The 12,162-nt window shown below is 38.7% G+C and overlaps 1 protein-coding gene across 4 annotated transcripts in view; it reads left to right on the top strand.

Moving 5' to 3' along the window:
• The first annotated feature begins 8 nt into the window (after positions 1 to 8).
• The window catches only part of ROCK1 (Rho associated coiled-coil containing protein kinase 1), a 95,672-nt gene continuing 83,518 nt past the window's right edge, over positions 9 to 12,162 (top strand). The window contains exons 1-2 of one of the 4 annotated variants that reach the window (XM_088130786.1): positions 9 to 359; positions 594 to 1,036. In XM_088130786.1, coding sequence (XP_087986912.1) covers positions 944 to 1,036 — 93 coding nt within the window. In that variant the 5' untranslated portion in view covers positions 9 to 359; positions 594 to 943. Of the gene's footprint in view, positions 1,037 to 12,162 lie in introns of all 4 variants that reach the window. The other 3 variants (XM_088130785.1, XM_088130788.1, XM_088130787.1) reach the window with 3 other exon arrangements.

Here is a 12,162-nt window from a genome sequence, read left to right as displayed (position 1 = left end):
GGCGGACATATTTGTGAGAGTGCTCCCTCCTTGATTAGCTACTGAGGCGGTGGTGGCTTTCCTGGGGCCTCGTACTTTTGCCTTCCTTCGCTTCTGTCTGCAGTTGGAAAGAGCTTTCTTTTCTTCTCTTCCCCCCCCACACAACACGATAGAACAAGGTGGGGCAGTAGAAGAGTGGAGCCCGGCCAAGCTGCACCTACTTCTCTGAGACTGGAAGCCCGGTCCACATCGGGAAAGGAAGGGAAGAAAAAGCGCAGCCACCGTGAGAGCCGGAGAAGAGAAGGGAAAAGGGGGCGAGGAGAGGAGGAAGCTACCTCAACCGTTACGCGGCTGTCGATGAAACCGCGTGCGTCTCGAGGGTAAGGCGGAGGTGTCTGCTTTCTCTTCCGATCCAGAATTGGAGGCTAGCGCGGCCTCCGGGCGGCTCGCCCTTGTTACCTTCGCCGTGGCTTGAGTACGAATGAAGCCGTGCGCCTCCTCAGGCCCGAGTCTCTCTGGAGGGAGCAGCTCGATGACGCTCCGTTGAGAAAGTTTCCTGTTTTTCATGGTAGGCCTCACTCTCTCCTCCCCCCACCCCCGTTCCCTTCTTTCAGAGCTGCTACTGGGTAGCTAATACTGAAGAGAAGCAGGAGGAACCGCTACGCTGATTGGGAAAATGTGGTTCCTTCGACACAGGGCCTCAGGCTGGAGACAAGAGCAGACTGGAAGGCTTGTGACTATCGCATAGAGACTCGCGGGGCAACGGAGAAGGCGGCTCTCCCAGGAGGGAGCAGCGCCTCTCTTCCCGTTTTCGACGTTCGCTCTTTGTCGCGCGACGATGTGTAGAGGGGGGAGGACAAGGGACAACCCCAGCGCGTCTCCGGCTCTTCTCTGAGAGGGCGAGCTCAGGGAGCCCCTCCAGATTTGATTTCCTGTGGATTAAGGAGACCGCCTCTTCAACATTATGTCGACGGGAGAAAGCTTTGAGTCCCGCTTTGAAAAAATCGGGATGATGATAAAGGACCCCAAATCTGAAGTAAATTCGGACTGCTTACTGGTAAGTGGCATTAACTTCCTTTTTGGTGTATATTAAAGATACGTGGGAGGGGGGACTTCCTTGAGGGTTTTTCCCCCTACTCCCAAATACAAAATCTTGCTGGGTGGCTTTCTGTATTTCTGGAAGTTAAAATCTAGCATGTATGGATGACAGCGATTTGAAGCTGCTATAAATATTTTGACAAAGCTTTATTATGTCAGCACTCAGTCTAGGAAGAGGCGGTTCTAGTTTCTCAAGTTAAAATAATCCTTTCTTGCAGGCTTATGTTTGGGTCAAGGTCCACTAACGTGTTGTGGGACCCTTTTGAGGGTTGGAACTCTTGTTTGACAGGTGAAGAAATTGAATGATCTTAAAGTGGCTATGATTATTGTGTGATTTATACGTTTTTCAACCAATAGAACCCATGTACTGTCTGATATTGAGTTTCCCTAGAAGTTGAAGGTGGCTTAATGTTAACACAAGAAATTTCACTGTTACAAAGATCAGATTGAACTTGCTTATTCAGAGTTATTTACTTGACTGCATGTATTGATTTAGGGACCTGATACTGTTATGCTAGCATTAGAGTTGTGTTCACACATCATGCTAGACTGAACAGCCTTTGGCAAGTTTGTGGCTCAGAAATGAACCTATGTAGTTTGTTTATGGTTCTGTGCATTGTATTTACTCAGGTATTTGGATTAAGCAAATAAACTATACTTCAGTTAACCATGGGTTAGCTAGTTGTGTAAACATAGCTGGGGTGAACATAGTAGGCTATTACGGTTAGCCCAAGTAGCCAATGGTTTTCTAACCTGTTGAAGAGACAGATTAAATCAGTGTGTGATACATTGAACTTTAGTAGGATTAGGTTTACACCCTTGATCATAATTTCATTTTTCACATTAGTCCACATGAATAAGTCCATGTGGCTTGTTTGTCCTTAATTTTTCCCATGAGAAAGTTGTAGCTTTCAAATATTTGAATATGGGGTCCTCAAGACAATTAAGGTGAGGTGTGCAACATCAGGGTACAATAGAACACTTTCCAATGTACAATAAAAATAGAATTGGAAGCCACATGGCAATGCAAAGAAAGGAGTCAGTTGAGCATATTTTATTCATATTTTGTGGTTAGTTTATGAACTTTATAATTGTTAAAACTCCAGATTTAAAGGACAATTATAATTGAAAATAATTATTGAAGAAGCTTAGTATGAGACCATGCCAGGTGTTTTAATTAACTTTCTATCCAATCACTGTGTACTACTTTTTAAAAAATAAACTGCCTGTTGATCTTATTTTTATGCCTGTCTCATCAAGTGTAAAGTGGTTACATTTTCTTTCTTTTATAGGCAGGAGATATCCATCAGCATGATAGCAATAGCAGGGTATTGTACATTTTGTGTATACATATCATTAATCGGGCATAACAGGAGTGGCCAGGGCACTATAGTTGGCATATCCCTTTTGCTGCCCTTGAAAGCTGTCTCTCCCTCATGGATGGAGCCAAAATTTCAGCTCTTTGTAGGGGGAGGATTAAGGGGTTAAGTAGGCACCTTAGTTTAAAGCATTTCATTCCTTAAAATCCCCCAAACTTTCCTTCCCAACATCCTCCCTCCCCCCCCCTTTTGAAAAACAGTCATTAACATGCTGCACAAAGCCTGGGGCTGTCCTTGAAATGCTAGAAGTTTCTCACTCCTGGGCATAATATTGATATGAGAGTGCTCCTTGTATCAGTTGTTCATAGTAAATGCTTTGTGTATTAGGCTGATGGTTGGGATAGAGTCATTTAAATGTTACTGTGTTCCATTTGAATTAACATCATGGGAATGATTTTTTTTTTTAGTATAGTCATAGATGGTTACACTAAGTCCATAATGAAGAGTAACTACTAAATATTCTCCCAGTAACAGCATGGGCTATAGTGAAGTAGGAAGCTGCTGATTCTGAATTAGAGTTTTGGCCCAACTGGCTTAGAATTTTCCATGTTTATAATTGGGTTAGGGTTCAAGATAGTTATATTTTGTGTCTAATCTAGAGAAAATAGTGATTTAATTTGGGAATAGGGCTATGCAGCATTTTGGATTAAAACCTCCAAAGTTGCTCCAGAGTGTGTGAGAGCGCAAACACATCACGTGTCGACAACCTTAAAGTAGTGTGTTCTTTTCCTGGATTTCATGGCTGCTCTGGAGGGCAGTAATGTGACTCTTGGAAAGGACGTAGATGTTTTAAGATGTTGCAGTTAGGTGTAACGTGCTCCAAAGAAATTTCTGGAGGTTGAATTAGCCTTGATGCAGAGAGTATACTCCAATAGAGCTGTAGTCTGACTTGGTGAAAAAGTGATAGCACCATCTCACCTGACACTGCTCTAACCTTTGTTCCCTTGGCTGTTTTTTCCCCTCCTCCTGACCTTCTTTGGCTATTGCATCTTGTATTTTAGAAACCCAACAGTATGTACATGTATTGTCTTTAATGCATATATGGCTGGCTTAATATTTTCATTTCATGCATTCTGTGTAGCCTTCACAAATAACAAATATTTTGCCTGGATCATGTACATGTCTAGACAATGGAGTGAATTTGTGATGGTGCTGTGGATAAAGACCTGAGGCACCCAGTGTGTAAATCTCAGCAGAAACTGCATCTATACTTCATTAAGGAAGCAGTCAATTTATCCCTTAGCATGGATGTTATGTTCCCTGGCAAGGATCAGATTTAGCTCAGGTAAAAACTGGCACCTGCTTACAGGTTTCACCACCTTCCACATCTTCTCTTTTGCTCCCCATGGAACAAAATATTGTTAATTGCTTGCTCATTTGTATCTGTTCAGAAGTTTATATAAACCAAGTAATTCTATAGATGTTGGATCTTAAGTGGAGGAATGTTGGGGTCTCATGTAGTCCCCACTACACTTTTCAAGTTAGTGGTAGAATTCTGACTTCTCTTCTTGTCTTCATGGTGGCTGTTAATGTTATGATTGTAGGGAGGAGTTTGAAAATATTAGAAAATCACATTTATGAGCATTAAAAAAATCCTGACTTGATTAAAATAATTGTAAATTTATCCACATTAGAGCTGCAAGCTGCTTTCATCCAAGGAATATAAATATATTAGTTTAGGTAAGGAAGATGAGTATAGAATTAATCCACAGTGTAGTAAGCAAAAGTAAGGATTTATCATTTGAATTGGAAACATTAGGTAGGTAATTCTTATCCAGAAAAATCATGCAGAAATGTAATTTTTTTAGCTTTTTTATCCCCAAAGTAAAAAATATGTAGAATGCAATTAATAAAGAGCAATACATTCAAATGCTTAACTACATTATATCATAGCTGTATTGCCATCTTATCTTTTAGCAGTAATGTTATAAGCTTCTCTGGGAGTGCTGTCTACCATTTTAGGATGTAACAACATTTTTAGAAGTATTTAAAAATTTAATCACTATGCATGCCAAGTGTAAGCTCTATTCATTCTCTTAAACCTTTTAATAACATTAAGTGTGGATTGGAGATTATTGTATTGCTCTGCTCCTCTTGAAGGCGGTCCTCAAGTCCCCTTGTAGTCATCACAATTATAGTGTCCTACAGGATTTATTTTATTTGGTTGCTTAATATGTGCATAAAACCACAAAGAAAGGTTATCTGATGCTTAGGGGTAAGGTGCCAGTGTGCAGCTCTCCTGCCTTTTTTTAAAACCTAAATAACCTCAGTTGCTTCCTTGAAGTTATTTAGATATTTTAAGGAAGCTATTGGTTTTACTTAAAAATTCAAAATGTTGGCTGAGATCAGTAATGGTCTGGATGAGGGTGAGCAAGTAGAAATTAAATCCAGTGGCTTCCTTAAAACATCTAAATAAACTTCTAATCAATATAGCAGTGTTGGTAGTAGAAAGCATGATTCAGGGATTGGGATTCAACCTGTTTTTTAGAAGCTGTGGTTCTTCGAAAGATGAGGTCTGTATTTTTGGAGCACTCCTTGATCTTTCACTGTCTTTAGTTTTCAAGAAGTTATTGTAGCATGGTTCTACTTTTAGTAATAAATTATTTATATTATTTATTATTAGTAGTTTAGTGCACCAGGATTACTTTCTTTAGCTTTATTCTGATTGGGCAGCAGTTATCTATACTTCACATATATCAATGCTTTTTACATAGTGCTGTCCTTAAAGATGTCTAGATATTTCCATAATGAAGACTGCATTAATTAGTGAATCATTATTTTAATAATTCAATATTGAAACATATATGTGTTTTAGCCTTTTAAAATTTAAGTAGCTTAGAGGCCACCTCTTCCATTTATGAATCTATCTTGTTGTTTAGATCTTTAGAGATCCTTTTATGGATCCTGTCACTTACAGTGCTCTAAGTATTTCTAGAAGATGTATTACTAAAACTTTAGGAATATTTTTGACTCATGCAGTGTTCTTTGGAAATTTAGTCTACTACAGTATGAGTTACATAATGAAATCAAAACAAATCAGTTTGGGCAATTAGAATTTCTACAGTGCTAGTAAAATCTAATATAAAATTGTAAACTATCCATAGAAAGTGCATATTTAAGTGCTCAATTTTCAGGTGGGATTACATTAACCATTTTAGTGCTTTTATCTTAAATCTATATATGCTTTTAAGTTGTTAGGTCTTAACATATTTTCAGTACTCTAAAGAATAGTACTACTAAATAAAGTTTGAATTTGTATTTTTTTTTTAATGGCACTAAAATTTCAATCCTATGATTTCTAGGAGGGAGTAATGTTAATGCAGTATCCAGTGTTGAGGCTTTCAAAGTCTTTGTCCACCTACCTGAAACACTTTGCTGATTGGCTTATTCTTATTTCACAAACACTTAAGTCTAGAACCAATGACAGCAAGAAGGACCTTGACAACTGTTTGTCAAAGGCTTCTATGTCATCATGGCAGATAAGTGAGTAAAGAGGCCAGAAGTCAAGGAGAGAGATGTATAACTAATCCAACATAATTATATGTGAATGATATAACCCTACAGAGAACTTCACAAAATTGAATTCATCAGAACACAGCCTTCCTGCCAAACTGGTGTACACATGTTATATTAAAATATGTTTGAACAAACTTTAGGAAGTATAGTTGAGAATTCAACAGTAAGAATGCTGATGTATATTCCTAATGGGATCGAATTATATCTTCCTTCCAGGATTGCCCTAGTTATCCATTTGTTTTTGGTGTAGTACAAAATGTTTGATGATTAAAGACTTACATCAGTTAGGATACCTTGGTGACCATTGCCTCCTTTATTGCTGGCCCATATTCTGAGGGCAAATAAAGGTATCTCTTTCTGCCCTCCCTGTGGAAGAGCTTTGTTTATGGCTGCATTTAAATAGTGAGAACTTTTGTTCTAGAAGGCTAAGTTGGTTTAATTCTTTACAGTATTTCACTTTATAACCCCACTGCCAAACCGTGTTTTGGAGTTTTTTTTCCAGATAAGTTTTAATCCACTTCATCAGTTTTATCAGCAGCACTACCAATTTTTAATTATTACATGTTAAAATTGTAATTGTTAGTATAAGGAGCATGTATGTTAATGTAAATTCTTTTGTCTAAATAATATACTATCTCTTTAGCTTCAACTGAAATAGCTGCTCTACATGAAACTTGAGCCATTAAAAGCTATCAGGGAAGTCTTTTTTGTGTGTGTGTTGCATGGAAAATGAAAGATGGGGTGGTGGAAAATATTGTTAATAAGTTTTGGTATTTTCTTCTAAAGTTTCCAACATATATTAAATGTAATTGCATAAATATTGTGAGATTTTTTTAATGTACTAAGATTGATGTAAAGACTACTTTAACAATAGTGAAGGTCCATATATTATACCTGTAAGAAATAGTGCTTGGAAATGTTACCTGCAGCAACTCAGAATGTATATTCTGTTACCATTTTTTAAACAACTTATGCCTGATTTTTCCTAAGCATCAGATTATGTAAAAAAATATCTCTGTAGGCTATACCACATATCATAGAATTTGAGTATGATGGAGAATTGCTTTTACTTGACATATTAGTTTTCTGTGTCTAGGATTTTTTTCCCCGGATACAGAAAGGATTTTCAAACATGTGAACCCAAGCACTGAATTTATTTTGTTTCTCCAAAAATATTTGCAATTTATTCAGTGCACATCTGTGGTATAAACTAACTAATAAGAAGATGAGATGTGATTAGGTTATAAAGTAAGTAGGTAGATCATAAAACCAACTTAAAATACCTGGGCAGATATCTGGACCTAGTATCAGAAACTTTGTGGTGAAGCTGCAAATCTGTCTTCTGAGAACAATGCATTCTAAGATCTTACATACAAAGCCCTTCTTTTTGTATTCACTCCTTCACCAAATTACTTGAAGAAAGGCTTCATCTACGTAGGCGATAAAGAAGAGCTATGCTCCTTCGGATATTTGGATTGTAAGTCATCTTAAGGGCTTTGAAAATAAGTACCCATATCTTGAACTCATTTTCTTCTTCATCACCTGTAAATAACATCTGGAGTTTATTCTATATCCAGTAAGCTCTGTACTCTATATCTAATGTATAGAAATATTAATTTAAAGTTACATTTAATAATAGGCTGATTCTATACCCCTGCACACTGCATGATTTATTGGCCTCATACAACCTGAATTAAATATGCTGCTACTCTTGAAATATGTGGATGTATCTAAAATCAGTAATACATTTTGTTTTGAATGAAACGTTCCACAAGCTCATTATATAGAGTGCTATCATAGCTGATAACCTTCAAAAAATATAAAAATGCTATACCATCTTACCTGGGATTGTGTCTCCTGCTTCTGGATCTTGGTTCCTGTACTGATATCTGACTCCAGCTTTCCATGACTATACTTCTGATATTTAGATAAGAGAACATTCACCTATACTTCATTTATTCCAGCTTCAGTTCTTGTAATAGCTTTTTTACAAATTTAAAAAGATAAAACGCTAGTTTAGGCATTAGCATTAAATTCAATTTCAGCTGACAAAGATACATCTGATAAAGCTGCTTAGAGCTTGTGGTGTTGGATGTTCTGTTATTTTGTAAGCTTGGTTTCTATCAGAATATTTAATTGATCAACCTCATATTTTCAGCTATCACTTTAATGTACTGAGGGCAACAACATTTTGGAACGGAGGTTTCCATTTAAAACAGGCCCCTAGACCCTCGGGTTTGGGGTGATGGCTTAGTTCTCTTGTTAAACCAGATTTATAGATTCTCATAAATTTCTACCACTTCTCTAGCTACTAAACAAATTAATTGCGGTTATTATCTACCTGGTATTAATAATCAGTTTCATGGCTTTTAGCACAGAGAATTTCCTCTGATAATTCTGGAAGATTTTACTATTCTAGATAAAATTTCCCTTTACAGTACAAACGTATATTTGCTTTTATCATCTTATGATTTGGAAATTTTAGAGATTCTGTCTACTTATCTCCAGGGCAATACTTTTGATTAAAGATGTATTTCCTGATATGCTTATGATCAGTCTGATCACTGTATTGTTTGTTTCACTCTCCAAGATAAACCACCTCCTCCAATTTTTCATGAAATTAGGGCCAAGCCATTCCATAACATGTCTACTAGATTGGGAGCTTTTCAAATTGTGTTTTGCAGAACCCTAGCTTCCATAAGAACTTGATGAGATTCTGTGAGAGACTAAGGGGGAAAAAGTTCACGCAAACATAGCCAGTTTTCTATCATTAGAGATTTGTCTCTTGATCAGGGATTCTGGGATTTTTTTTTTAAACTAATGGGTTCTGTGGCCTGAATAAGTTAGAAAAGCCCTATACCAAGTTATTTACAGAAAATTCCTCCAGCACTCTTTCTTACTAGTCTGTCTTTATCTGCATCAGACAAAACAGAGGAGCTGATAACAGTCTATAATTCTTTCCCCAGTGTACCATCAGCAATTGGAAAATAGTGTGTTATTGTACCAAATTGCTGATGTATTTTCTACAAATAAATACCAAAATAAAACAATTACTGCAACTAGCATTTTTTTACATTATTTAAAATTGCTTAGGCATTTGAGAAATTTTATGAGTTTAAATATCAAATATATCATGGCTTTAATCTTAGTATCTCTTGATTAGTTTGGAAAATGTAAAGGTTTTTTTATTTATAGCATCTGCCTGTATTTTTATTGCGTTTCTCACTACATGACTGGGTTCACATATTATGTAAGCCATAGTGAGGTTGGGTATGGGTTTAGCATGCTTAATAATCCAGCCATTGTTTGTAAAAAATGGTAATTGCTTAGTGGTGTGCCCAACCCAGCCAACTGTTATTTCTTGAACAAGCTGTGGTTAAGCAAACCACAGTTATGATTAACATTGTGTCTGAACCAGCCAGTATGTAATTTTTGTGGCTTTAAATATATAAGCTGCTTGCTCTGAACAGTGCAAAACACCATTCATTTATACGACTTCATAAATGTATTTTACAGACATAAATAATGTAACAAATGAATCAGGTTAAATATCAGTGCTTGAGATTTGAAGTGTTACGTTTTAGAATGGGCTAATTTGATTGTGAGTTTCTCCAAAACTTTGTGTTTTTAAATTATTGTTAATTGTAAACCAACAATTAACCAAGTTAATTGTTAGGGACAATAAAGTTTCAGGGTTTTAGTTATGAGAAACATAGGTTTTAATACATCACTGGACCAACACATTTTTAAGTATCATGTTTTATATTTGATCTTTGCCCCTTGAGGATAGGTCAGGCCATTTCTGAGCTGGCTAGGTAACTTTGGGCCAGTCACTCTCTCTCAGCCCAACCTACCTCAAAGGGTTGTTGTTGGGAAAATAGAAGGCAGGAGTATTAGGTATGTTCGCTGCCTTGAGTTGAAATTCATACATATACATATACAGGTAGTCCTTACTTAACAACCACAGCTGGGACTGGAATCTCGATCATTGAGCAAAGCAGTCATTAAGATATGCCCACATGACTGCTTCGCTCAATGACCACAATCTGGGCACTGCTAGTTGCAGTCGTTAAGTGATGTCCCGGGATAAGTGGATGGAGCAGAAGGACTGCCTGCTGAAGGATTTCAGCTCTGCGTGGAGCTGCAGATGTTACTGTAGTCCACTGACGGGTTTCCCCTCCCCTCTGTCCCACGTGCTTGCAACCTTCCCTGCCAGCTTCTCCACTGACTTTCTGGGGAAGCCAGCAGAGAGATTTCAAATGGCGATCAGATGATCACAGGGGGCTTGCCAACTGGTCGTAAATGCGAGCAAGTTGCCTAGTGCCCAAAATGCAGCCACATGACCGCAGGGAAGGGTGGCATGATGTTTTATGGCGGCTGTAAGTGCTTCACAGGCCATAAAGCACCCTTTCCGAGGCCATTATAACTTCAAATCGTCATTAAACAAATGGTCGTTAAGTGAGGACTACCAGTATATAAAAAGTGGGATAAAAATATAATAATGTTTCAGCTCTCTATAACTGCTTTTCTTCAAGAGATAGGGGATTCACTAAGACAATTTATTACAGAGACTGATGGTATCCATTAACAATTTGGGATTTTTTGGCTACGTAGCAAGGATTTCATCTCAGGCCATCATCTCATAAAACAATTAGATGAACGTGGTTATTAACATTAATACATTTGATGAGCCTCCTCCCCCAGGAGAGCTTGGTCAGTTTTTCTGAGGAAACAAAAACAAAAATTATGGCTTTAAAACAGGTAGTCCTTGACCTATGACCATTTGTTCAGCAACCATTAGAAGTTACTATGGCACTCAACGAATGGTGATTATGACTGGTCCTCAGAGTTCTGGCCATCCCAGCATCCCTGTGATCAGGTGATTGCGATCTGGGCATTCAGCAACTGGTTTGCACTAACAACCGGTTGCAGTGCCCTGCAATCAACAAGATCACCATTTGCAACCTTCCCTGATGGCTTCCCCAGCAAGTCAATGGGTGAGCCAGCAGGGAAGATTGCATGTTGCTGGGATAAGTCTCCCTGAGTTGCGCATCCTTCCAAACCCCCCTGTGCTCCCACCACGCCAATCACCCACCTTCCCTGACCCACACTGGGGGTGTACACCCTTGTGCACCCTCCCCAATGCACACCCTCCCCGACCCACACTGTGTCTCTTGCACAGTCCCTTGCTCCCTCATGCACCATCTCCAACCCCTGTACCTCTTGTACACTTCCTTCTACCCAACCTATGCTGTACCCTTGCACAACCTCCCTGACCTGCGCCATGTTTCTCATGCACTCCCTTGCACACTCTGGCCTGTGCCTCTAGTGCAACCCCTCGCACACTCACATACCTTCCCTGACACTTGCGGCACCTCCTCTGCACACCCCTTTGCTCCCTCCCCCACCTGGCAGCAGCTACTTACCTGCCTGCAGTCCTGGGACTTGCAACTTCCTGCCGGCTTCCCCACTGACTTTCGTTGTGGGAAGCTGGCAGGACGTTGCCTTTCTTACAGACTGTGGGATTCAGTTAATGATAGCAACCGGGATTGCAGGAGTTGCCATCACTAAGTGATATTGTACTTTACAACTACATCTCTTAGCGATGAAAATTCCGGTCCCAATCACCATTGTAAGTTAAAGACTGCCTGAACAGTGACAGTACAGTTGAACTCTGGTAAGAGTATGCTGTTTTAATTGCCATATGGCAGTGAAGGCTGCACAAAAAATTGCTATGTTGTGATTATGTCCTTGGGAAACTGTGCAACAGGGAGATATTTGGTGATGCAAAAGACTATTCCAATTCAGTCTGTTGATTTAAATGTGAGAGTCATTGGAAGTACGCTGTGACATATTTGCTGTACACTTTTTGGATAGAGCTTATTAGTGTTTACTTGAAACTTGATACTACTGTTAGTACAACAGAGGTATCAAGGTACTGTCATGTGATTACTATATATATGATTGATTTTCATCTTTCATGACCGAATAGTGGTTCTGAAACAGTAGTGTGTGGAATTTGTCTAGGTGGAATGGAAGATGCATTCATAAAATTTTAATCTGAGGAGAAATGGTGTTAAGATCTGCTCCTTGTCATCCTTTTCCTCTAGCAGCTCCTGGGAGAAAGAGGTGTCAAGTCTTCCTGCTGGACCCTAACACAATATTCTTGTAGGTTTGGGCCAGCGGTGTG

Source organism: Python bivittatus, unplaced genomic scaffold (assembly GCF_059951505.1).
Source record: "Python bivittatus isolate LINGU-HERP-01145 unplaced genomic scaffold, Pbiv_v1 ctg000840_np1212, whole genome shotgun sequence".
NCBI classification, from domain to species: Eukaryota; Metazoa; Chordata; class Lepidosauria; order Squamata; family Pythonidae; genus Python; species Python bivittatus.
Note: the sequence above shows the minus strand (reverse complement) of the source record. Positions and strands in the feature narration are given on the sequence as shown.